At 53.6% G+C, this 24725-nt stretch overlaps 8 protein-coding genes across 8 annotated transcripts; 5 read left to right on the top strand and 3 right to left on the bottom strand.

Moving 5' to 3' along the window:
* Window positions 1–675: 675 nt before the first annotated feature.
* B0I36DRAFT_202569 (uncharacterized protein) lies at window positions 676–1243 on the bottom strand (the record flags this gene model as incomplete). The annotated part of the gene is made up of 3 exons (XM_046148787.1): window positions 676–828; window positions 881–931; window positions 992–1243. Coding segments are annotated over 3 exons (456 nt in total), but the record flags the coding sequence as incomplete, so codon positions are not given.
* Window positions 1244–3195: 1952 nt separating this feature from the next.
* On the top strand, window positions 3196–4758 carry B0I36DRAFT_300704 (uncharacterized protein). Its single transcript, XM_046152033.1, has 2 exons — window positions 3196–4071; window positions 4196–4758. Exons 1-2 carry the CDS (start codon window positions 3321–3323, stop codon window positions 4633–4635), a joined length of 1191 nt encoding a protein of 396 aa, XP_046003712.1. The 5' UTR covers window positions 3196–3320; the 3' UTR covers window positions 4636–4758.
* A 6855-nt stretch (window positions 4759–11613) lies between these two features.
* On the bottom strand, window positions 11614–12446 carry B0I36DRAFT_343034 (uncharacterized protein). The gene is given in 3 exon segments (XM_046156124.1): window positions 11614–12108; window positions 12123–12191; window positions 12257–12446. 3 exon segments carry the CDS (start codon window positions 12362–12364, stop codon window positions 11902–11904), a joined length of 384 nt encoding a protein of 127 aa, XP_046003713.1. The 5' UTR covers window positions 12365–12446; the 3' UTR covers window positions 11614–11901.
* Window positions 12397–14412, top strand: B0I36DRAFT_437115 (uncharacterized protein; the record flags this gene model as incomplete). The annotated part of the gene is made up of 5 exons (XM_046162889.1): window positions 12397–12402; window positions 12753–12941; window positions 13217–13312; window positions 13445–13570; window positions 13874–14412. The coding sequence occupies 5 exons, from the start codon at window positions 12397–12399 to the stop codon at window positions 13925–13927; spliced, it is 471 nt and encodes a 156-aa protein (XP_046003714.1). The 3' UTR covers window positions 13928–14412.
* A 21-nt stretch (window positions 14413–14433) lies between these two features.
* On the top strand, window positions 14434–15490 carry B0I36DRAFT_300707 (uncharacterized protein; the record flags this gene model as incomplete). The annotated part of the gene is made up of 2 exons (XM_046152034.1): window positions 14434–14998; window positions 15152–15490. The coding sequence occupies exons 1-2, from the start codon at window positions 14579–14581 to the stop codon at window positions 15488–15490; spliced, it is 759 nt and encodes a 252-aa protein (XP_046003715.1). The 5' UTR covers window positions 14434–14578.
* A 1713-nt stretch (window positions 15491–17203) lies between these two features.
* B0I36DRAFT_343040 (uncharacterized protein) lies at window positions 17204–18144 on the top strand. Its single transcript, XM_046156125.1, has 2 exons — window positions 17204–17602; window positions 17639–18144. The coding sequence occupies exons 1-2, from the start codon at window positions 17495–17497 to the stop codon at window positions 17867–17869; spliced, it is 339 nt and encodes a 112-aa protein (XP_046003716.1). The 5' UTR covers window positions 17204–17494; the 3' UTR covers window positions 17870–18144.
* Window positions 18145–19187: 1043 nt separating this feature from the next.
* On the top strand, window positions 19188–20869 carry B0I36DRAFT_343045 (uncharacterized protein). Its single transcript, XM_046156126.1, has 2 exons — window positions 19188–19576; window positions 19597–20869. Exons 1-2 carry the CDS (start codon window positions 19563–19565, stop codon window positions 20642–20644), a joined length of 1062 nt encoding a protein of 353 aa, XP_046003717.1. The 5' UTR covers window positions 19188–19562; the 3' UTR covers window positions 20645–20869.
* A 714-nt stretch (window positions 20870–21583) lies between these two features.
* Window positions 21584–22763, bottom strand: B0I36DRAFT_390034 (uncharacterized protein; the record flags this gene model as incomplete). Its single annotated transcript, XM_046161379.1, has 2 exons — window positions 21584–22126; window positions 22682–22763. The coding sequence occupies 2 exons, from the start codon at window positions 22761–22763 to the stop codon at window positions 21681–21683; spliced, it is 528 nt and encodes a 175-aa protein (XP_046003718.1). The 3' UTR covers window positions 21584–21680.
* Between the last annotated feature and the right edge of the window lie 1962 nt (window positions 22764–24725).

Genomic DNA, 24725 nt, shown 5'->3' on the forward strand with positions numbered 1-24725 from the left:
ACAAGACGGATCGTGTCTCCTCCTTGCCTTCGTCGCCCAGGAGACGAACAAAGGATGCGATCAGATCCAGACACCCGTGCCGTGAACCGGCAATGGTAGTCTTGACCGATAATCTGTCAGTCCAAAGTGGCTGAACAACTTCGTACACGACTTCTCGGGATAAATTGAAGCCTTGGATTCTGTCATTAGAGCCGAGCTTACCATCTGCGAATTCGTGACCACGGTGGCGTATCTGGAGTAGAAGGGTCACTTCCTGCCGGAGAGGCCGTCTGCGGGCGGCGAATTGGGGTCGCTCTGTGAATTCGACGAACCGCCTGGCATACTCGCGCACATTCCGATGTGTCGGATGCGAAGCGACACGCGTCCCGGTGATTGGCGTTCAATGGCAACACTTCTTCATCAGGCAGCCCCAATATCGCTGACTGCGGGCTCACGACCTGCAGCAGAATCACTGTCAGAAGCAAATCGTTCCAAGATGCGACGACGAGGACGACGACCACGTGCTTACCGGCTGCTTAGTGGAGGTTGAGGGAGCAGTTCGTAGAAGGATACGACCATAATGTTGCCCAGCCATTGCCAGACCCCGAGATCCGGCTCTTGCAAGCTTCTCGAGTCGTACGCAAGTGCAACAAGCAAGTCGCGCTTGATGAACCTGGGAACCGTGCCCATCGTGGTCGTTGCTGACAGGATGTTGATGACACGGCCGATCGTGCCTTCCACATCAACCAGGCTGCTGCCAGAATGGGGTGCGCCGAGGAAGACGACACCAACGTTGGAATCGAGCACTGCGCCAGAGCGCTTCTGGTCCAGATGTGCAAACACCAGTGCCTGTGGAAGAGTTATAGCACGTGGTGCAAGGAACGTTGAGGAGGCCCTTTACCTGTTTGCAGACGATGCCGCCAAGACCATGGCATACGAAGATTGTGGCTCGCTGGGCCCGGCAGAGTCAGCTGTGAACCACACGATAGTCTCAAAGACGAAGCAGCTGCACCTCGCTTCCTTCCTGCCGGAGGTTCCTCAGAGAATCAAGCAAAGCCCTAGCAAAATCGGGCACGGTTGCGATCAAGGGATTGCGCACGGTCCTTGAGGCGTAGCCGAATGTGAATACGCGGGCGCCTGGGACATAGGAGGGCAAGATATCCTTGAGCCACATGCTGCCGTTGGCAGGATGTGTCCATGTGGAGTACGGGTTTCCATTGAGGCTGTGGACTGCTATGATGTCGACCGGCTCAGCAGTGCCGTCGTGGTCCGCCCCGGTGTCGGCGATCGGGAAGAGCCCTATAGTTTCACTGGCTGGAGTCCCGCTGCTCGCTGTACCAGAAGGTGCCGGACTCGTCTGCGGACCCAGATGGTTCGTGGATCCTGGAGGCGCAGTCGAGGCCGGCCATCGAAGGCAGGGGACGAGTCGTGGTGCTGGGTGGGATCTGGGGTCCTTCTGTCTCTCCGGAATGTTTTCTTCAGTCGATTCAGTTGAGGGAGCATGTCTGGGGCAGGAGAGACGGGACCTGAAGATGCTGTCACAAGCAAGAGCGTGCAGTGCATTGGTACATGAAGACATACATGCTCGAGCACGCGGCGTGGATTACATTATGTATACTGCCACAAGAGCACCAGGCTCACGCCTGTTGGCTTTATGCGCAGCCGCGGCTGCTGCTGCTGCTGCTGCAAGCCGACGTCCAAGCCTCAGAGAATCGGCTGCCGGGCCGTGACAGGACCGTCCACTGCACATAGGCGCGGGACAGCCCGCTCGATCCCAGGGAGTCAACCTGATTTAGCGGACCGACGCTGAGTCTGGCAAACGGTGAGCAAAGTCGCCCAGTGGCAGCCAACGCTATCTGTTGGCGCCAGGCCTCCTCCGGATGAGACGTGCCTACTCGTACCTTGGGCTGTGCTGACTTGATATTGGCGAAGGAGTCGAAAATAGACGAGGAGGTATCCTTAGACCCATCGCTCAAATGCCTTTTCGCAGGACTTGCTTCTCTTTGACCCACCTGTGACGGCGGACCGCGGAAAAGGGCCATAGCACGACGTTACTCTGCCTTATTGGCAGCAGAGGGTCGGGGTGCCGTGATGGTCGCGACCCTGGCTCTTGTCGATGGCCTCGATGATATGAAGCGTGGCCCCGCACTCGAGTTGGATATTCAGCTGGGGTTGGAACGAGGGCAGCGTTCGAGGACTGTGCCAGCAACTCACCGCGGGAAGCAGATGACCAGCAAGGAGGTGCTGCTGTTGGCGGCTCGCGGTCACGACGGCTCGATCAGCTGCATCAGACTGGCCGAACAGGAGCTGTAGGTGCTTGGCTTTTGCCGACGGCTGCAAACGCACCCTTTTGCTGCTGGCCTCGACAACAGCCTGCGTTCCAGATTTGATACCTGCCCAAGATTTGACATACGTGAAGAGCACATGGATGCAGGCTCTTGAGTGGTCGTGTTAAGAAGCTGCTCGCGCCGGCTCTGGGCACATCATCGGCCTGGCCTTGTCGATAGCTGGGCCAAGCACAAGCGCAACTTAGTAGACAAGCCTCCCGTGGCAGCATGATGCCCATCTTCGTAGCCGGCAGTATAGATTAGCTCCGCCATGCGGATCAAGAAAGGCTCACAAGCGATGCGCACCATATCGGCTACTAAGAGCAGGCACCGCGCCCGCAAGCTGGTGGCGGAACAAGGTCATGATGGCTCATAGGCTATCCTCCGGACTTAAGCAGCCCGCCACCATCTCTTCCGCAGCCTGCATAAGGTGCGGCGCGCGCCCCACCTAGCGTAGCGCCAACAGGGCTTCAGATTGCCGGGCCGTGTAAGATGATTGGCCACAGCTTTGCCTCTATTTCCAAGGACCCCTTCGAGGGTCCTCGCAAGGCTGGTTCTGATTCGACGAGACAGCCGTCTTTTGTGGGAACAGTGTTTCGAATGCATGGACGGGCCTGCATCGAGCGCATGCACCCCGGCTTTAACTCGTCACACTTCCGAATCGTGCATCTGCCCTTGCCTTGAGCGTCGTCGACGTCGTAGCAACGTGGTAATTCCGCAGCTACAAGGGCCAGCAATGGGAGGCAACAATGAGATTCAGGAAACGAAGGCAACACCCGGCTACTTCCCAGCCCTCAACATGGCTAGCACCTCCCGGTTCCATGTCAAGAAATATAAGACGTGTCCACCTCACCCGTTGCCAGTGCCAATGCCAATGTCCAAAGACCCTCATCACAAACACCAGTCCTCGAACACACAAAGACCGTCTACGCACAATCTCCCTCAAACACAGTCCCAGCCACACAGCACAAGACACTAACACCACCAGCTTCCCCTCCGCACCAAGGACTCAACATGTCTCCGAAATCACCATCCCCCTTCCCCCTCCACGGCCGCTACGCCGATGGCAACAGGTGGGAAGTCCTCAATGGCCCGGGCGACGCACGCCCCACGGCCATGCAGATCATCAAAGACGAAGGCCTTCTCCTCGCGTCCGACCAGGGCGACAACAACAACAGCAACGCCGCGAAAGGCATGAATTCTCTTGTTGACAAGGTCATATTCGTGACGGGGGCCTCGTCGGGCATGGGCCCGCACATGGTGCGCGCGCTCGCGGCGACGGGGGCGACCATCTACGTCGGGGCGCGGGACGTGGAGAAAGCAAAGAGGGCCATTGGGGATGATCTCGTCGTCGCCGGGAGCGACAGCAACAGCAGCAGCAGCAGTAGTGGCCAGGTACACATCCTACACCTCGACCAGGCCGACCTGTCCAGCGTGCGGCGCTGCGCCGACGAGTTCATGGCGCTCAGTACCGCTGTGAGCCACACAAACAGACCACAGCTTAACATCCTCATCAACAACGCAGCCGTCATGCGGACTCCAGAGCATGTGCGCACAAAGGACGGGCACGAGCTGCAGTTCCAGACCAACCACCTCTCGCACTTCCTGCTGTTCTGGCTGCTGCGGGATGTGCTGCTCGACAGCGCGAGCCAGGAGTTTCCCTCGCGGGTGGTCAGCTCGACGTCGGCAGGGCACAAGTACACACAAATCGACCTGGACGATTTGAACTTGGAGCAGGAGGGCGCCTACGCGCCGTGGAGAGCTTGTAAGTATTTTCCCCCTGTTTCTATGATTTTTGTGGTTACATCTATAAAAAGACAAAAGAAAGCAACAAAACAGATCCTCAGAAAGATGAGCTCTCCGCTGACCAAGAAAAAACAAAAAACAAGACGGCCAGTCCAAAATAGCAAACATCTACATGACGTCCCACATCACGCGGCTCTACGGCGATAGGAACCTGTACGGCTTCAGCGCGACGCCAGGCTCCTTTATGAGCCCGAACCTGCAGCAGCACTGCACGGCCGAGGAGATGCGCATGTGGCAGGAGGACCCGCGGCTCAGAGTCTTCCACGCCAGCTACGAGCAGGCGTGCGCGACGGCCGTGTACGGCGCCGTGGCAAAGGAGCCACTCGAGTACGTGAGGAGGCAGAACGCGGGGAGAGGGCCCGGCGGCGGCACGGGCTTGTATCTCGATGGGTGTTCTGTGGCGGGGCCGGTGCCGGAGGACGCGGTCGACTTGCTCGAGTTTGGCTATGCCGAATGGGCGTTTGATCCGGAGAAGGAGGCGAGGCTGTGGGAGCTCAGCAAGAAGCTTGTGGGCGTCGAGTGATTATACTTTCCCGCGCGAGAGAGGTGGGGGGAGACCTTGGTTGTCACAAGAGTGCAGGTTTGCTGCTGTAGTTTTAGCATCATGACCTTATTTCAATTCAAACGCTGATAGACTTTGCATGGCTAGGTCTGGTGGTTTCAGAGTCACCCACTGCCCGCGCCCCGCAAGGTCGTAAAGCAGCGATATTTCCCATCTGTCGCACGATGCGGAAACGGTGAAATCAGATCTCGGCAGCTCCAGACTGTCAGCACGGCGGCCAAGGCGGGACACGACGCACCCCAGACCAGAGTCACAGCAGAAGTGGACCGCCACGATTCGGGCTGCGGTCAAGTGACAGCAGTCTACCTACCGGTGAGGCCCGCCTGCAGGAGAGGCAATGCACAGCCGCCCGTCCAAGTTATCTTGCGCTCGACACAAAAAGTGATAAGACCTCTGGACGAAAGACGCGACTGGCCGGTAAAGAGTCTCGACAGGGAGGGGTTGGGTGTATCTCTGAGTGAAACCTGGCGAATCAGTCGCCGTTCAAGGAAAACGTGGGACCTTTTGCTGCTGGAGAACTGTGACCCGCGAGTTGCCCGCGCCCCGAGAGGCTACATTGTTGCAGGCGAAGGTATCTTGCGCAGTTCACGCCTACAATGCATAGAGCTGGGTCTCTGCTCCCTAGCCTTGCCTGTATGAGCAAAAGGGATGGATTCATTGTTCCCAAATCGCGTGTGCAATCGCGGACCCAGCAGGCAGGACGTCATCCTGCGAACGGCGCGAGATATGTGTTGAGTGTGCGCCACTATGCAGTCTGCAGGCCCCGCAAATAAAAAATGAGAATCTCATTGGTGGAGGGTACATATGATAAAGTGAGTCTCCCACTATAATAGATGTACCCAAGTTCTCATTTTCTATTTTCCGCTGGCTGTCACCGCTGACCCCGCTCCTTCCCGACACCATATTTCACGAGCTAAGCCAAACGCAGCTCAAGATGCCTTAGAAACCCGTCTCCAGAATTGGCTTGGCATAGCCGCTCAAGCCACAGAGCTCAAAGCCACAATTGAGCCACACTCCGTGGAGCCGGATATGATAACCTCAGCGTTCGAAGTTAGCACGACAGCAGAGTGATACAATGATACGTTTAGGAGTTCTACGGTTCAGTTTGCGCGCCGTAGCTACGAGATTGGCAGTGGAGGCAACGTTTGAGTCTTTCCATTATTCGGGCGCATTTTAACAAATTTCGGTTTCTCACACCGTAGTGTGCTATAGCCTATAGAATCTCATGCGAGACTATCCTCAAGGCCGAGTTGTAACGCTGATACAGCTTTATGCCGCACTAACGATGGCAATCGTGTTGGAACTGAATTAGGATTGATGGGTGAGGGCTTAGGGACACGCTTCTTCGAACACGAGGTGGGTGTCAAAAAGACCCCGAAAACGCTAACAGGTAAGCCATTACTTTGTTCCATTCCCCACAATCACCCTTAGCAAACTTGTTTGTTGCAGACCATGTTCGCTTACTTTTGCTTACAGTATAGTGGGCACTCCAGGTCAACAGCACGGTCCCACCGTGGCAATGCTGCCATTTAAATGCTGCTCCGATCACATTCTCGTCGCACATCGCAACATACGATCCTAGAAGGCCAAAGTGAAGGGTATCATCCGCTGCCCCGACGACTAACGAGCAGTACGAGTAGTAATGTGATGGGCCATACCCCAGGTCGAGCAGATTTCTAGGGCATTCAGCGATCATGGAATGCCGTGGTGCGATTCAGTACAACTAGAACATGATGCGTGGAGCAACACAGCTTGTGGCTGCCTAGGGTCTATATTCCAACACCCTCCCTACGTATCCTTGCGTATCAGCGAAGAGACCGATGGAAACACGTGGAAATTATGACTGGCAGTTTATGGCACGCCTACTACAGCAATGGCGCCCTACATATTTTGGGTGATAGCTGCGGAAGAAGAAGTAGACCGTTTCAGCTCTACACATATCAGAATAAAGGCCATTGACCATGCTGAAGCATAGCTATGGCACCAAGGCTCGCAGAGCCCGTGCGAATGCCTTTGAATCATTTGTAGATAATGGTTAATTTTGTGTTGATCGAGCTCAATTATCCGCTCGAGTATCAGTGTTTCTGTATCTGGTGGTATAAAGCCTTAAGATAGGTACATTAGCGCGGCGTGGGGCGTGAGGTGAAACTACGGACATATCTATTTGGGCAATGTCGTTGAGGAGTTCGAAGATCCCCTGAACCTGCTTCAACGTTCTGTATTCCGCGCGACGCGAATGATGGTGCCGTCTGGCGACCATTCTTCCAGAGCAGCGGCAGAGACAGTATCGCCGTCTTTCCTTGTCGCGCAGATTAAGGCGATCGAGTCAAGAAATTTGCTGCTTTGGCGTTCCGTAGCCTCTTGTTGGATGTCATCAGGGTGCCTGTCAAGGTTATGCGTGGTCGGCTCTCCACGGACAGGGTCTAACAACCACAGTAGTGTGCTGGCCTGCATAAACCGCTTCAGAATTGTGCCAGTAACTGAAAACTGGGTTGAAGTTTGCATTCTTTCACGGATCGAATAACGAAATGATCATAACAAGAATATGTTGTAGTAAGGAGTTTTGGAGAAACGTTGTCCTTTCGCAGAGCGACAATTCCTGAAGGGATATTCATGAAATCTTGAAATCATATTGTAGGTGGTTCAGAGTCTTATCAAGTAAGGAGTGCATTCCATTTAAGACACCTGCTGGTTGGCCTCCTGCATGCATAGAGGCACGCGTGGACGAGGGTGACTGCCTGAATATCTGCCTACTAGGTGGGGGCAGCACAGGTCAGGCAACCAGGCATATGGTACCTCTATCTTTACCTCAATCTACTCCGAAATGCCTATGCCCCGCATAACAAAAAGTCCCTGTAACATGTAAGCCTACTCGTGGTTATTGCAACTTGAATATTTAGGGTACTGTGCCTTCACCCATGTAAGTGGCACTGCCAAAATGACCATTTCCGCTAACTCGGACTTTACTTGCCGTATTCTGAGGATACTGAAAAACAGCCTTCCGGGAGAGGAGGTAGTTCTAGGGATAGAGAATAAGCTTCCAGGGTATGAGTGCGGGGCGACTTTTCACTTCTGCTAGTTTCTCTGTGTCCTACGGCCACTGATGCTGTAATACACACATTGTGCGCGCCGCCACATCAATGCTAATCTAGATCTCCCCTGAGAAGTGATAGGTCTTCCCACTAGATTCGTAGAATCTATCAAGTGCCTCTGCTAGATCCTCTGTCTCTAAGGACCACTGATGCCGTAGTTGGCTATTATCGTAAATAGCGAAAACAATAGCTGCTATAGGACGGTTTGCTTTGTCTTGAGCACGGTCATGGAAATTCTGCACATCCCGAATGTGGTTAAGCACACTAATATAGTATACAGCAAAGGGTTCTGCAGCATTCAGGACTAGGGTTCTTTCGTTTAGACCATCCGGAACGGAGCTCTTGGCACATTCGAAAAGCTCCTCAGCTAAAGACTTTGAAAAGTTAGATCCGTAGCTGATGGCGTGAGCTGACTAACTTACAGCTAAGCTCTCAATTTGATGAGGGTCGAATATTTTCTGAAAGTGATCCAAGGAGGAGAATGAAACCGAATAGTAGCGGGGCTTAGCATTGTCGATTCTGGCTGGACGTACAAATATATATAGTACGATAGATACCGCCAAAGCAATGGGGATTTTCAAGTCCATGAAGAAAGTGAGTAGGTATAATGAGTTTCAAATGTAACGTAAATGCATAGCGAGTGGGCCAGCATAGCGAGTGGGCCACCCCCACCACATCTCGAGAATCAAAACCTCGTCAGCAAAACCAAAACGTCTTGAATTGATATAAACTAATCGCTATCTTCGAGTTCAGACCCTAGAGTAACTATTTGGCAAGTTCTCGCATTATGGCCAGTCATCCCGCAGGTACCACAGCGGCGCTGCGTTGGCGTAGTGCCGCCTGCATGACCTCGATTTTCTTGCGTTTCCTGTGTTATTTGAGTGTTCACCTCTCTCTGGGCTAGAAGGTCCTGTCCCTCGCCTAGAGTCATGCTCTGGCCTTTCCGGAGACGTGTTTTCTTAGCTCTCCGGCGCTTACTAAGTACTGCATTCTCGTCTTCAAGCATCTTCATCCTTGCCTCCATTAGGGCGAACCGGTGCATGATCCCCTTTGCTCCCTTCGTGAACTGCTCAACTGCTTCAATAATTGACGTTGGAGAGCTTCCCTGGTGACGAGAGATCCGACGTTTGATGAAATTAGACTGTGAACGGGCTTCCATAGCGGTGGTGGGCGTTCGGGAAGTCCATGGCTCCGGTGACGTCCGAGGCGTCCTCGAGGGTGTTGGCGTCTTGAACTTCACATCGAGTTTGGATAAAACGGCTTCAGGGTCATAGGGTACAAGTCCCGCCCCTCTGAAGCCTCCCTGGATGTTTTTTTCCGTCATTGTCTGCTGGAATGCCGCTAAAAACAAGGGGAGGAAGTCCTCCTTGCTGATATGCGTTGTACCCGCCTTCATCTTAAGCTCAATTTGCCGACCGTATGCTTTCTTCAGCGGACCAAAACAGCCAACATCGAGAGGCTGGAGTATATGAGACGAGCGAGGAGGCATACAGAGCGTAATAATGTTGTTGTGCTTACAGTAGAGCTCGAATTCGACCGAGTGGTGACTTTCGTGGCCGTCGAGGACGAGGAGGCGATAACCGCCTTTTGTTCGCGACTTTGTGTGCTGATCGAAAAGTCGAATCCAATCTAGACCAATTTCGTTTGTAGTCCAGCCGTTTGCGGATGTTACGATTCTCCAGTCTCGAGGAATCGCGTTATCTTGGTACCAGGTCGAGAGGTGATATTTGCCGGCAAATACTACGAACGGCGGGACGTAGAATCCAGTCGCGCTAACGCCCTGGATTACCGTAACCCATTCCCGATTACCTGGTTGCTTCATCTTAACGTTCGACCGTATTTGCGCGTTTGTAACGACCATCCCGGTCGCGATAACGCCCATCTGAAAGCCTGTCTCGTCGAAGTTGTAGATATCGGAGTCCGCTACGCCGTTTTTCGCGACTACGTTCCGCACAAGCCGAAACCACGCGTTTATCGCGTCGGGATCCTCGTATTGGGCTCTCTTGTAGTCGTACTTGCGAAAGAAACGCGTCTGGAGCTGTGGTTGTCGCTTAACGAAGTTTGACGCCCATCGTGGACCGACGCGTGGCGCAGCCCGCTTATCGAGCAGTCGATTCGCCATTTCTCCAAGCTCACTTAGCCGAGGAGGATATGCTCGCGCATCCAAGTCGAGAATATAGTCGACAATCGTCTGCTCCTCTAGCTCTGTTAATTTCATCGAATTTGGTAGGCTATCGCGTCGAGAAGGCGTCCCCTTATAGCGGCGGGTAAGCGTTGTTCGAGAGACGTTGTAGATTGCAGCTGCGCGGCGTATAGAAAGGGAAGGATCACGGTCCATAGCTTGAAGAGCGAGATTCAATTGGTTATCTTTAGAAGGGGTCTCCATAGCTGGTTGTTGAGTAAGATATGTTAGAAGATGGAATTCTAGTGAAGTGATGGAGGTGGCCCACTCGCTATGCTGGCCCACTCGCTATGCATTTACGTTATGCCTGTACGGGCGCAGTGGGCGCGCTGTTTCATTCGCAAGTATCGCAACTTCGGCGTCCGCGTCACCTCTGGTACAGAAGCAAGCAACAACAACATCAAGAGCTATCTCCTGAATGGTATGAGCCATCTCTATCGGCTCATGGAGGCTATGCAGGACATGATGAGGAACCAGGAGTGAGATTTCAACGACGCTTGCGCAGCGGACGAGGTACTTACCGCGCGAGAGTACATTGGGCCTAGCTCGGAGTATCTCGGCGAACTCCGGACGGCGCTCTCTTCCAAGGGCCTTGGACTGATCAACAAACAATATCGGCTTGCAAGGAAAGCAATGCCGACCGGGAAGAATCCGTTCCCTGAATCCCTCGGGGATTGCGGCGAGGACTGCTCGTTGTCGATCGAGCTTGGAATTCCCTGCTGCCACAGGATCTACTCAAAGCTGAATAATGGTACGCCTTTCACGAAATGGGACGTCCATCCTCGGTGGCACCTACGAGAAGCATCCTCTCGAGATCCATACCGACGAATCCTCGACCCTAAGATCGCCACTGCTCTCCGTGGCAGACCTAAGAACGCCAAGCAGGCCGGTCCATCAGGGCTAGCCATCGAGACTAGTAGTCAGCCGATTGGTCAACCGGTCGGCCAGGGGCCCCCGAGCCGTAGGCGAGGTCGTCCACAGGGCAGCTTGAACAAGTCGACTCAGGCCAGAATGGAACTTGGGGCGAGCCGACAGGCCAGTGGCCAAGCTGATGTCTCGAATCAGCGCCAGTTACGCAGCCAGTCGACCCTTCTAGGGACGGGAAGAACCACAGGAGTTCGTGCCAGCGGGCGGAGGACGCAGCCCAGCATTCGGAGACGGAGGAATCAATGGGAGCTGGCTGATGGCGAAGAGGGGATTCTTCCTTCCATAGTAGTAAGGGGAGACGTAGACAGCTTTGGTTATGAAACGGCCCTTGAATACCATGTACCTGTGAGGGGGTCGCACCCACTCAATTAGGAAGCACTCGCTGAGTCAGCGAGCGCCCGTCTCTTACCTGTCGCTCGCCTGGCGCTCGCCAATCGAGCGACGGTAAAGCAATAGTCTTGTACGACAGCGACCTTTTGGAATACAGAGAACTTCCCATCGCGTGCCTATTCCGGATCAGTACCTTCTCCTTAACAGTACCGAAAGCAATGTTTCTCTTTGACGCCTGCCCCAAAGGGCCAGTGTTGGTCGGGTGCATTTGCGGTCACGAAATCTGGGCTTGTTAAGAGGGCTGGGCTGGCTTCACCGCCTTTGTTCCGAATCAAGTGTTACAAAAAGTCATGCCCCCCTAAGGGTCATGCCCGCGTATCAATTCGTCATGCCTCCCTATCAATTGCCTTTAGCCGACAGCGCAATTATGGGCAGCCTCGGGTAACCGTTCTCGCTCTCCCACTGTCGTATCTCTCGACAGGCCTAGTACCCGTCCTTGCGAGGCATGTGCAGGTCACACTGTCGAATATCTCGTTCGCATATATCTACCGGATCAACACCACCATATATTAGGCCACCGTACCAGGATAAGAGTATGGTCCTTAGTCCACCGCCCATGGCCCCTAGTCCATCGTTCAGCTTCTGTGATCGCTGGTCACTCAGGGGATTGGCTAGCTGTGCCACAGACGCCAGCATCTAGACGCTTTTTTCCTGCTTCGCATATTCAGGCCTACCCTGCGAATTGCCAGCCTGAGGAACCATGTCCTGATTGAGATTGCTAGCAGACCTTGACTCGCCAGTTGTCATCTCGCCTTGCAGTTGCTGGTTAGCGTCATTGTCGACGTTGCTGGATGTTGGTACGGGAGATAAGGGATGAGATATGCTCTTCCGGAAGGGAGTTCGCTGCCGGTATTTACGGCGCCGATGTTGGAGCATTTGTGGGCCTGTGAGAGTGTAAAGTCACCGGAATCGAAGTACTTCCTTCCCTGGAGCCGATGACCGGATTACCTTGGTTCGAACTGACTAGCAGTACGGTAGAGCATATCGATACCTCTAACTGGTGATGAAGAAGGTTTCCTCTGGTTGGAATCTTTCCATACAAGTTCAAGAGAAGCTTATCCCCCTCGGCAGAGGGCTTCTCGTTTTGGGGAGAATCCATGCTCGCAGTTGGAAGTTGAAAGAGGAGAAATCATGGAGGTAGGCCGAACGTCGTCATCCTGCATGGAGTTCTTATAATAACCTGTATCGACGTGACGGAAGCTCCACAACTTTTGTCCGATATGTCCCGGCTCACGTCACGCATAGCACAGGCTCTCGCTGAACTCCCGTTACGTAAGGGCCGATCGCGATGTTACCCCCGCACAATGCTTCTCCAATTTCCTCTTAACTGCGACCATCTCAGCATGAGGGCATTGTTCCGCATTCTGCGTCCATGCAGAAGTCTGCCGCCTGAATCTTCAATAATGTTGCAACCGATGCGCCCATATTCGTAGATGTTGTAACCATACGTTCTGACATACCAAGCTGAACTCACTAGGCTTGCGCAGCTTCTGATGCGATGCGAAGCTCTTAGAGCAGATCGGGCATTCATTGAGGCCCTGCACCATCGTGTCGAAAGCTCGATGGCCGAAGTGTTGCCTGTGACACGTGCGCGATCGCGACGAGCCAATGGGTCGCAGCTGCAAGAGCGCCCGCCAAGTTTGCGGTCTACGGTCGACTTCGACTCCATGTGCGAGGTACGAGGTAACTTACTCATTCGTCATCATGAGAAACAAGTGACGTGGACATCCCATCATCGTCTAACGCGCAAGCACTTCCTCAGCAGAAGCAAATCCGACCTCCGCCCTACAGTACCGTGAAAGTTCCATGTCTAAATACAATAGGGTACCTAGCGCTTGGAGACTTGCCAGATCCGGGTCTGTTTCGCAGCCACGAGCTCCACCACCTGATTTCTCGACATGATGGTTCCCTTTTGTCAGGAAGCCCGCGACAACAAGACGCAGATGCTTAGAGTTGTGCTCCAAACTTTAGAGGCCAGTCGGCCAGCACGATTCTCTGTGCCTATGTATCGACACTCACCAAGTCGACACCACGTGGTGGGAACGTAGTGAGTTCAGCGGGGTACCCGGTCATGTAATTTTGCATTAGTCCACTGATCTGTAAACGCGCCTTCCCAGGACCGAAGTTCAGGTATACAATCTGGAGGACTACAGAGCGCGTGTTCAGAACTGATGCATAGCTCTTGTTGTCCAATTTCGCCATGCATTATTTTATTGGCCGCGCAACGTCCATTGCCGCTCTTGTCAGACAGACCAACGCATCATGTTCAACGCACACCTCTTGCGTCTTCGATGGCCCGGTTCACGTAAGTTTGGCAAAATTGTCTGGAAAGACTGGCTGAGGCTGACGGGTGCTTCCTCGGATGGCATAAACAAGGGCTTCGCCAAGTTTTGTGGCTCACTGCCAAGGCTCATGTCCGACTTTAAGCATGAGGCTGGAGACCTGCAGGCACTCTAGGTCTTTTCCCCAACCGCGCGGTGCTCATCAGCTGCTCTCGCCAAAACAACCGTGGGCTCTTTCAGGATCCAACTCTTTCAAGCTTTGCGCATAATCCTCCAGGTGACGAACGATTTCGCCGGACAGATGTGCGCAATACAGGCAATCGTAGTCACACTCTCCTGATCAGAGCGGATATGGTGTATTTGGTGCCAAACTCGAATGAACCCGTTGTGATCATGACTAAGACTAATCAATCAGTGCACTGAGAGAGAAATCGGGAAGTCTTATACAGCCATTCCGACAATGCCATCATTAACACCAAGGCCGGATCGTCGATCGCGAAACAACAGAGTTCTGACGACACCGCAATAACCGTACGGTATCTGGCCAACTTTGCCTGGAACTCTGCCAGGTTGTGCCGTGAGCCTAGGGTCTCTCGGACATCAGCCAACAAAGGTCCAGACCATCGGTGCCCAGTCAGACAACCAAGACCTTTCATGATGCCCGGCATTTTGTGTACGTCTGATTTGATTGAATCAGACTACTTGTGCTTTCGAGAGCGGCAAATGTCTCAGGGAGTGCGGGGGTCTGCATATCAGCCCTCGGCGTTTGACTGTTGAAAGCAGTCAGCTGCGGCGGCAAGTTACGCCACGCCACGTCGAGAAGGAAGATGACAGAAATCAGTAGCTCTTGAAGAACTGATTGATTTACTATAAAGCACGGCCACCTTCCGGTTAAAGTGCTACCTTAGACGTTGCCAGCAATAGGTATATGTTTCCGATTTCCTGAACCACAGCATCAAACTGCTCCATAAGAGGGCCACACTTTGCACAATCGTTGTTCTCAAGTCGCTGCAGCTCAGCTTCAAACCACCATGTCCTATACGCTCTTGCTTGGGAGTTTCGTTATCCGCTACAGCGACCTGCCCAACGATGGACCAGAGCCTGACGGAGATACAATCACGTTCCATCCTAACGACAAGAAATCGGTCAAGGACCTTCCCCGCACAGGCCGGGCGCCCGATTTCAGCGGCCGCGGCAACATCGGCATACGTCTCGAGGCAATCGACGCGCTGGAGACGCACTTCCCCAAGGGCCGCATGTGGCGCCAGGAGAAGGAAGGTGCCGAGAAAGCTCGCGATGCGCTACTCTACCGGCTCGGCTTCCGCGACATTGTGTTCCAAGGCAACAAGGTCCTATCGGCCAAGAATGATGAGCTGCCCGGCTACGTCCTCGCCAACAGTATCGACCCTAACGGCCGCGTGATCGGCTTTATCTTCGCGGGTGGTGAAGACGTACCTGGCGATCACGGTTCGAGCGTCCTGCTCAACGAGGCACTCGCCAATCAGTCGGTCAATGCGACGCTGCTTGCTGATGGGCTCGTGTTTCCGGCATTCTATGGCACTCTGGCGCCGACGCTGCGCACGAACTTGGCTTCCCTGTCGCAGACGGCTCGACGGGGCCAGCTGGGCTTGTGGCGGCGGTCCACAGCCGATCCGAACGGCCCGGCGACGCAGGTGAACAAGCGCACTATCGAGGACCTTGTCATCTGGCCAAAGCTGTTCCGCCGCGTCGTGGCATTCTTCAACGAGGGACACGGAAATCTGAATGGCTTTGAGACTTGGCTGCGGAAGCAGGCGCAGCATGGGGATGACGACGAGATTTTGGTGCTCGACAGCGAGAGGCTTGCAAACCTGGATGATGTGGTGTCCGCCTCGGGCACTAGCCTTCAGCTGCGTCTCTGGCCTGATGAGTTCATTGTGGAACCCAAGCCGGCACAGGAGTGAAGATGAGTGGCGAGACAATCTGTGGGAGAGCATTTTGCAATGAGATGTCCTACGCCATTAAGGAATAGCGGTAGGAGCCACTTGGTGGAAATGCTGCAACATGTACACGCTATTTCAGAGTTTGCCCTCAGGTGATTTGCTGGTGTTACCTCGAAGAGACCCGCTTGCAGTGTCATGGATTATTCCAAGATTTGAATAATCTCATGCGTGACACAATAAATAGTCAACGTATCCTTGAACAAGGGAGAAGCTGTCGGAAAGCCTCATGTAAAGGGTATATTCGAGACATAATTGAGTTTCGGGCGTAGATCTTGACCTTCCATCTCTACTCTATACTCTCTATCTTCATAACGACACAGCCGCCACTTGCGTTCTAGTTCACCGCCTTCCAAAAAAGGTAGCCGCGAGCGCGAAAATGTTCGCCCGCCAACAAACTAACATCACCCGGAACCTGTCGCCTCATCTCACTTGTTCAGGCATTCCTAGCTACTCTGGCCGGCGGGTAGCCGGTAGTGGTGTTTCAAGCTCTACACTGCGCCAGACCTAACCCCGTACCTCCTGGAGACTCCTCCACTGTATTTTGCTGGCTCGGTCCCCGTCGTGACCTTTGCGGCGTCCTCTCGTCCCGCAAGCTGGTGACTCTGAGCCCCTTGAAGTCCGTGAAGGCCAGCCGCGGCCGGGCCGCTCGTCCGGTAACGGCTCCTCTGCGGCCGCTAGCTGCCGTTGTGAAACATCTCGGTCCCGGGTTTCTTGTTGCTCTTGGCGTTCGACGGGCTCCCACTGGGGGAGGGTCCGCGTGGATCAGTGACAAATCCGGTAGGCGGTCAGACAGACAACCAATTCTGCCGGCCTTAGCGGCCGACAGAATTTTCGGACCCAGTGCCACTAAAGTTACCCTTACGGGCACGGGGAGATAAGTCGTTGAAGAGCAGAAGTGGGAATTTTGGGGACAGCCGGTCGAATGTTTTAACATTTCGGCGAAGTGGGGCGTCTCGGATTAACGTTCGAGCGCTTCGGCGGTCGGCCAAACCCTGCTTGCCGGGCATAGTCGCTGATAAGATAGCCGCCACATCCGTTTCGGCTCAACTCCCAAATCACAATCGACGAGCCTCAAGCATTTACGGCTCTTTCCCAACATTGTAGAGCCTGTAGCAGCTTTCAAGATATTGGGATCAGACGGCGGGTGCTACCCGAAACTTTGCAGATCACCGAGGTCAGCATGGATTAGTCAGCAGTTCTGCAGCATTGACCACAGATGATGCGACGCGTCGTCTTGGAAGCAGTTAAGCAGTGGCTTTGGAGCAATGTTTGCCAACGTTCGAACAGGAAATGGCATCTGCGCAACCCAATGCGACTCCGCTGGGGATGCCGTCCGGATCTGCGGAGACAAAGGTCGGGTCGAAAGTGTTGGACCACCCGTTCGTGGGTTTATTGAGATGTGAATAAGAGGTCATCCTCATTGAGAAAGTCCTGCGGCTCGAGGAGAACTCGAGTCAGCCCGTTCTGCACAAGACCTTGATGGCCGATAGCTGACACCTTTACAACCGGCGGCTCAGGTTTGCCGAGATGTACAAGGCGGCAAGGCTGACATCAGTGCTCAGCGATCGTCACCGACACAAGAAGCAAAAAGTGTTGACCGAGGTCCTGGAATAATGGACGCCGGGATGACGAAAAGGTCGGAGCGATGATGGCAGCCAGCGTCGACCTGAGCAAGGGCTGGCCACTCTCATGTGCTGCCTTTGAAGTAATCATCTCTGGGAGATGTCTCGTCCGTTGGAGGCTATGACTCGGATACAGTACCATGTGGGTGGTGGTGTAAGGCTGTGCGACCGGCCGTTTCACCCATGCAGACCCTGTCCAGGGACAGTATCTGTACTGTACGCGCAACTGCGTCACCTCATAAGTAGGGTTCTCCGCACGAGGGCGACAGGGAAAGGCCGCAGAGTTAAAGTATCGTAACGCACTCAAACGTTGCTATTTTGAGACGGCAAAAGAGGCACGCTTATGGCGGACGTCAGGGAAGCTTGCTATGGTATCTATTTACGAAACTGGCTATCCATGCCGGTTGTTGAAGCGATTCGAGTTACAATAGAGGAAAAAGTGGCGATATGGGTGGTGTGGCGATTGGGTGGTGAGCACCACCTTTAGGTGGTGGGCTTGACCGCCATCCTAAAGAGTGGGGCGTGGCACGGATACCAGTGGCAGGAGCTCTCGACCAGGCTCGACTCGTGGCGCGTCACCCTCACCAGCATCCTAGTTGGTGCATGCGTTTCGTTGTCGATTGCTCTCGTGCTCCAAGAACGGAAGACCAAAATTCCTCTATTAGGGCGGAGATGCGTTGGGGCGAAGATTTACGTGCATTGTCGGTTGCAATACTAGGCGGCTAAACCCAGCCGTAACAGACGGCTAACAGCCGGTGCCACGAAATGGGGTTGTCGAGGGGGAGGGTGGCCCTATTGGTTGATAGCCACCGGGCGCAATAAATATGCGCACGCACACGCGCGTGCGCGCGTGTGTGTGTGTGGCTCGTTACCGACCGGAATGACGGGCAGGTACGGCGCAAGAGTAAGACTGCTCGTCAGATGTCCTCGACTAACATTGTTGCTATCATATGTCTGTCACATGTTAGGTACTGAATAACCTCGCTGCCTTAACCTCAGCAGGGTGAGTGCTGAGTACCATACGAGAAGTACTGCGCTGGCTTCAAACCTTATATATAGTACTATTATCTCTTGTGTACGGCTGCGTATCACGTGCACTCCACTAACGTTGTCGTACTCAAATGTCTGTCACATGTTAGGTACTGAATAACCTCGCTGCCTCAAACTCAGCAGGGTGAGTGCTGAGTAATCCTGCTATAGCGTTCCAGGCCTTGGCCGTGTCTTGCGAAAAGATTAGCGCCGGTGGCATTCTGGATGCAGTGACGCCGAGGCTTTACGCTGATTATCTGTTTATTTACCGCCGCGATCAGGGTAGTCACAACACTCTTCGGCTCTTGATTCAGTGTTGCTCAGTGAGATTCATTCCTGGCCTGGGTGCTTGGGTGCTGCCCAGGAGGAATATGCATGGAGCGTACGTGCTAGATCCTGCAGGTCCTTATGATAGCCGATAATGAATTGCTAAGGATGAAAGCCGTGACATGTCTAACACCTCACGAGATGAGGCGATTAAGGGATATTGAAGTGGATTTTTCGGTCCCTGGTGGCCCGTAAAGTAGGTAGCCTCTCCGGCTAGGGATGCCGCGGCTTGTACGCCACATCAAGATAGCAAGGGGAGAAGAATGAAAGCGAGGGCATAAGACGAATTTCAACCATGATCATGGATGGGAAGGAGAAGAACTCACAAGAGGCGTCGAGAGCTTCGCGGCCCAGACGCTCGCACATGGCATGCAAACAAAGCTTCCCTTCTACTATCGGTCGGGGGGTTGGGTGGACTCAGTGGCGAGGCGTGCGACGAGCAACAGTCCGCCTTGGAATGAGGTCTCATTTTCGAGTTTCACTTAATGCAAGCAACCGGCTTTGATGACCTCACGACTACCACACGGAGAATGCCGAGGAATTCGATAACCACTAAGGCTGAAGCTGCCTTGCATTCCAATGAGAGCTATAGGGGGGTTGCGTGCAAAGGATTCAAGGAGAAAAAGCATGTGATTCCTTTCTCGCCTTTAATACTTACTTGTCCTCAACCCAGCGTCACGAGTGACATCAGTCAGACCATGTCCACCATCTCCTCCCCTCTCTGAACTTCTCGATGTGAGCTGAAATGGCGGCAGCACCTGGTATAAGGAGGGTGATCGTCCTATACGATGGCACATGGTGCGGCCGCACAACCAACACCAGGAGCAATATCCACCTCCTCGCGACAATGATCGGGGTCAATATGGCAGCGCCACAGCCTTCATACTCCTCGCCACCGGGCTCGCCGCAAGATATACGGGCCAGATACTTCGACGGAGTCGGCTCGAACGGCAAGTTTACGAACTACCTGTGGAATGGCGCCTTTGCAACGCAGGCGAGAGACGAATGCACCGAGGTTTACAGGTTCATTGTCCAGAACTTCACTTGGGACCACCATGTTCACACTGAGGTATGGATGTTCGGCATCAGCCGAGGAGCCTACATCGTCAGATCCGTTGCCGGTTTGATCAACAATTGCGGCATCATTATACCAAATCCAGCGAACACTGCTCTCATCGATCAGGCCTACAGCCTGTATCGGAACCCACACCCAATCCACCACCCATCATCGCCCGAGATGGTCGATTTCAGATCGAGAGTCAGTCACGCAGTACGGACACCAATAAAGTTCATGGGCATTTTCGACACTGTCGGGAGTCGTGGCATTCCAAGGCTGAACTACGACACTGGAACAGGATTCGAGTGGCCCGAGTTTTACGACAACGTGGTGTCGACTGTGGTAGAGAAGGTCTACCATGCCCTGGCGATCCACGATAGGTTTTGGATATTTGAACCATGCCTAGCATCAAGGGACCCGAGGCATACAGCTCTCGCTAACCTCAGGATCTCCCAAAAGTGGTTTCTAGGCTGCCATTACGACCTCGCGAGGCAGGAGTTCCAGTTCTTTCGGGAAGGAGGCAGCTGGCTGGAGGCGATTAGCTTTCCTGTTCTCAACTTATTCAGCAAAACTGTCACGCCTAATCATAAGCTTGCAGACATGGTCTTGATATGGATGCTTAAAGGCATCCGCGCAGAGGGAGGTGGCGACATCATAGGCTCAAACACCAACGGACCCGTTCCTCTGATCCCCATCCAGACGGCAATTGACAACACCATCCAACGCCTCATCAATCAGAGTCCAACTGGTACTGGGGACATGTACGCGGACATCGTCAGCTACCTCCCGGGGGGAAGGTTTTTTTCACCTCTCGTGAACTGGCTCGGGAGGCTCGACGAGACTCCGTATGCTATTCTATTCAAACCAGTGGAGAGGATGATACCCGACCATGGCATGAATAGTATAGCTGGGGCCCCTATTTGGAACCAGGTCTATGACTACGATGCACCTGATACTAGTCTTCCAGGCCATCCTATACTTCGAGCCATTGCCGACATCGACGTTGGGCGCTATCCGTCGAGGACGTTGGAAAAATTTGTCGCGTATATGAATGGGGTTGGGCGGCCTTGGAGAGGCTAGGGAACGCACTGATCAAGAGGGTCTAGTTAAGCAATGCTACGAACAAACACGATTGGGCGAGGAGCAACGACTGAGCGGAGAAACCGTGGACCGGGAAAAGGATCACTGGGATCTCTGTGATGCAGCAAGGGGATCACTGGAAAGGGAGTAATCTATAGTCTATATAAACGGACAGTCCTTACAGCTGAATAGTTGGTCTTAATTGCCTTCTAACGATTAACCAAATTGTTTACTAGTTAAACTTCTCCTCAAGCTGTGGAGGATGCTTCACTGAAAGCAGAGAGTGCTGAAAGTGGCGACCGAGTGGTGGTAGTTGGGCGTGGTAGGAGAGCCAAATACAGGCAGCAGGCAGCGGGAGCGCATCTGGCTCCAGATGCACCAACCATGTTCGTTAAGCAAACTAGGCCATTTCTGCAGGAGTAGGATGCTCAGGGCTGTTTCCTGGAAGCCAGAAATAGAACCTGTATTGTGGGTTGGACGCTGCATAGCCGCCACTAGGGCGGCTGGGCCAGTCTATGAATAACGGCCCCTTGCGTGCTCCGCCGCAGCTCCGCAAGCAAGTGCTGAAATGATAGGGTTGTCGCATCGGCAGATAACAGGTCTCTTCCGCCATCCCTTCTTCCACCGGAGTGGTGTGCACTTGACTGGGCCCCAATTTCTCGCCCTATTACACGACGGAAAACGCGCAGGAGGTAGACAGATGGGAAAAAGGGAAACGGGGACCAGAACGAGAAAAGGAGGGGGAACCCTAACCCTAATACAAGACGTATCAACATGATTTGAGCTCTAGCGGCGCTCTAAGGATAAGGTTATGTTAGACCTACCCGACTTCAAGTACGATTTTAAGTTTAGCTAACTCTTATAAGGTGGATTGCCGGGAAAGGACGGTCCGGTCTTGAACTTATTGTCGTCCTCCTCAACCGCGAAACTAAACAGCTGCTTGCACACAAGGGATCCGGTCTGGATGTTTATTGAGGGTAAGGAAAAGCTAGCGAGGCTACGCTAGTGATTGACTGTGTGGTCGAGTCCCCTAAAGCTATTGTAGCGCCGCCTTGGTAACGTGGTCGAGGTCCTCCTTGGTCAGGCCAAGCTGCTCCAGTTTCTTCAACTCCGCCGCATCGACCTTGTGGTTGAAGTCGCCGCCACGGCCTTCCAGGAAGTGAGTGACAAAGAACTTGACAGAAGGTGCCACGCCGTCGCCTTGGCTGATCTTCTCCTCGTACTCCTTAGCGACTTCGTTCACATCTCGCACCTGAATGTCCCAGTCCACGCCGGTTGTGCCCGTTGCGCGCTGGATAGCCTTGAGTATTTCCCGCTGAGTCAGGTAGAACGACGGCGCGTACACGGAGCTGTTCTTGTACTTGGCCAGGTCCGCCTCCGGGAGGCTCAGGGCTGCAGCAAGAGCTTCACCGGTGTGTGCGATGGTCGCCGCATTGGCCTTGCCATTGGCGCCCTGCCAGCACCCGTTAACAATCGGGGTGTCTGTTGGAATATCGCCAGTATCGTGGCTGCTGCTCAGGGGCGTTGAGCGGGGATCACGTGAGCCAAGGATTCAGGGGTTATGCTTATATCCCATCCTTGTCTTGACCCCCTCCACCCCCTCCTTTTCTACTATATCGAAATCCACCACTTGAACCCACTGTTGCGAGCCGCCTCTGCGAAATGAGACCTCTCGCGATAGGTTCTAACGTACCGGTACAATCCTGGTGGATCCAACAGAGTGCCTGTTAGCTAACACCTTAAGGAAGGCGGCGTTTCTTTCGTGTTACCCCTGAAGGATTGGGTTCGAGGGAAGGGTGCCAAGTCATCCCATGATTGCTCCGATGTCTGTCCTTGGTCTTGTCTTCACCCCAGACGTGAAGAATTCAGATGTAAGCCTCCTGCCCATAGCATCGCGCTCTCTGTTCTAAACTCTGCGGCGGGGCGGTGAGAATACGTCCGTTGACATCAAAATTGTATTTGTACATAAAGTCCCGCTCTAACCGGATAGAAACGAAGGACAACGTCGACGCGCGACTGACCCTGTACACGACATACGACACGTCTGGCGCTCTGATGCCTGCACGATCTGGGAGGTGGCACGGGCGGCGTTGGCGGCGACAACCTTCTCCAAGCCCATGAGGGTCGGCCGCCGGATGCAGCAGGAAACAGATGACAACCGCCAAACAACAACTGACCCTCCCGCGGAAGGAAGGGGAACGCGGCCGCCAACGGCCAGTTCAGCGACACGAACCATGCGGCAACTAAGCGGAGACAGTGCAGTCGTAGGAAGAAGACCGCTGCTGTGAACACGACGACAGGATACCAATACTTGGAGGAGGAGCGACAGCGCCACCTTGATCTTCTCTGCCTCGTCGTACCTCCCCTGCTCATGGTACGTCACGGCAATATCATCATCTCCCTGATATACGTCTCGATGTCTTCACCGTGGCCTTTGCTTCTCTCGACTGTCAACTCAGTTTTCTTCTTCATGCTAATATGGGGATAGTGACGACTGGAGAGGCAAATGTTCAGTGTCGCACTAGCACGGACGACATTACTGCTTAGTGTTTCGACTAAACCGACAACATCCCGTACATCTAATTCGTTGCACTCGTCGAAAGCTTCAGCCAGACCTTCCTGCGCTCGCTGTCTCGAAACTTGGCCAGATACTTCGGGACCGAGATTCTCGGCCTGTCTGCTTTCATATAAGCACCGGCCTGACTGATTGCCAGAGGGACACGGGGGCTGTCGCGACCCTCACACGTTCATAACGGGAGGTTGGGCAGTGTAGGTGTTATCTTTGCTCGAGGCAAGTAGTCGTTTGTGTGCTTGGTCTCTCGGGTGGACCATAGTTGGGATGTGCATAAGTTAGTTACTAATTATGATAGGTCTGTTATTAGTCATGTCGCTACCCACTCGTGACGGTATCTGTTCATATGAAGCGCTTAGTGGCATGGCGGGAGAACGTCCATAAGGAAAGAGCGAAGGAGCATAATAGCACGGCGAGAGAGTGGACCGGGAACCCCGTCGAAGCAGTTAGTGGCTACAGAACTACAGCGTCCTCTTAGTTTGTACTTGTGGAAGTTGGAGATGAAGATCTCGGCCGTGTGTCTCTCGAGGTTATAGATGTGGCTGTTATAAATTTGAAAGATGGAATCGAGGAATGGAGTGTGCGGACATGCCTTACCAGTTGGAAACGAAATGTTGGCTGCCAGATTATCTCCAGGGCGTATATTCCTTCAGACACGGAATTTTGTCATAAGCACCTAAATACGAACTGGAGTCGCAGTACGTCCTTCACCGTTCGTTACCTGCTAAGGAAGACCGCTGCGGCAAGTTTTTGTCTACGCCCGTGACGTTCTGAACCTGTTTCTAGATAGTCTTGCGACAACGGTGTCTGAGAGGGCACTTCCTGCTGCCAAGTCATCAGGTTCTGGACCATAGGCTCCAACCTGGCCACCGGGGCGACCACCCTCCGTCTTGTATCGTATCGCCCTCGCCAGACAACGATAATCTGCTTGCGGCGGATGGCTATCCACTGTCGTCAACAACAATGGATGGTCAGATCGAACAGGAAGTTACTGTATGAGGTGTATTTCTGTGATACGCGTATGATCAGCGACCACGACGGCTTTCGCCTCACAGGCGAGTCCGTCCAGACCGCGGGATATGTTGTGGGTTATTTTATGGGAGGGGAGACGGCAGGGTTAGCTGAGGGTAAGGTTAGGACAACAAGGTTGTGCTGGGCGTTGAGCCCTGTTCTGCTGTTTGAAAGCCTTGCGACGTGTCATAGTCCCAGGGCTGAAGTTCCATCCCCTCTCCTTGCGATGAAAGTGCAAGTAGCTAGGCTGTTAAGCCGGCGTACTCTTTGTCGTCCGGCAGAATGTTTGTTCCTGAGGGTTCAAATCCGCGCTGTGGTTCATCACATCGCCAAGGTAAGGAGCAAAGAGCAAATTCGTAAGTGTGCTGTAGTACATGGTTGACCAGGTTCCGGGAATCACTAGTCCGTAGACCGTGCAGAGAGGGTACGATTCAATACCCATGATCTGCACAGCAGGCCACATCATGATGACAGCGAGTGTATGCTCCGTTAAAATCT

This window comes from Microdochium trichocladiopsis (assembly GCF_020744255.1).
Source record: "Microdochium trichocladiopsis strain MPI-CAGE-CH-0230 chromosome Unknown B0I36scaffold_21, whole genome shotgun sequence".
In the NCBI taxonomy this organism is placed as follows: domain Eukaryota; kingdom Fungi; phylum Ascomycota; class Sordariomycetes; order Xylariales; family Microdochiaceae; genus Microdochium; species Microdochium trichocladiopsis.

Coding starts and splice junctions, on each gene's coding strand:
- B0I36DRAFT_300704 (XM_046152033.1), top strand. CDS start 3,321: ATGTCTCCGAAATCACCATCCCCCTTCCCCCTCCACGGCCGCTACGCC. Junction 4,072..4,195: donor CTACGCGCCGTGGAGAGCTT/GTAAGTATTTTC, acceptor ACAAAAAACAAG/ACGGCCAGTCCAAAATAGCA.
- B0I36DRAFT_343034 (XM_046156124.1), bottom strand. CDS start 12,364: ATGGATTCTCCCCAAAACGAGAAGCCCTCTGCCGAGGGGGATAAGCTT. Junction 12,192..12,256: donor TTCTTCATCACCAGTTAGAG/GTATCGATATGC, acceptor CATCGGCTCCAG/GGAAGGAAGTACTTCGATTC.
- B0I36DRAFT_343040 (XM_046156125.1), top strand. CDS start 17,495: ATGGCGGACGTCAGGGAAGCTTGCTATGGTATCTATTTACGAAACTGG. Junction 17,603..17,638: donor AGGAAAAAGTGGCGATATGG/GTGGTGTGGCGA, acceptor CACCACCTTTAG/GTGGTGGGCTTGACCGCCAT.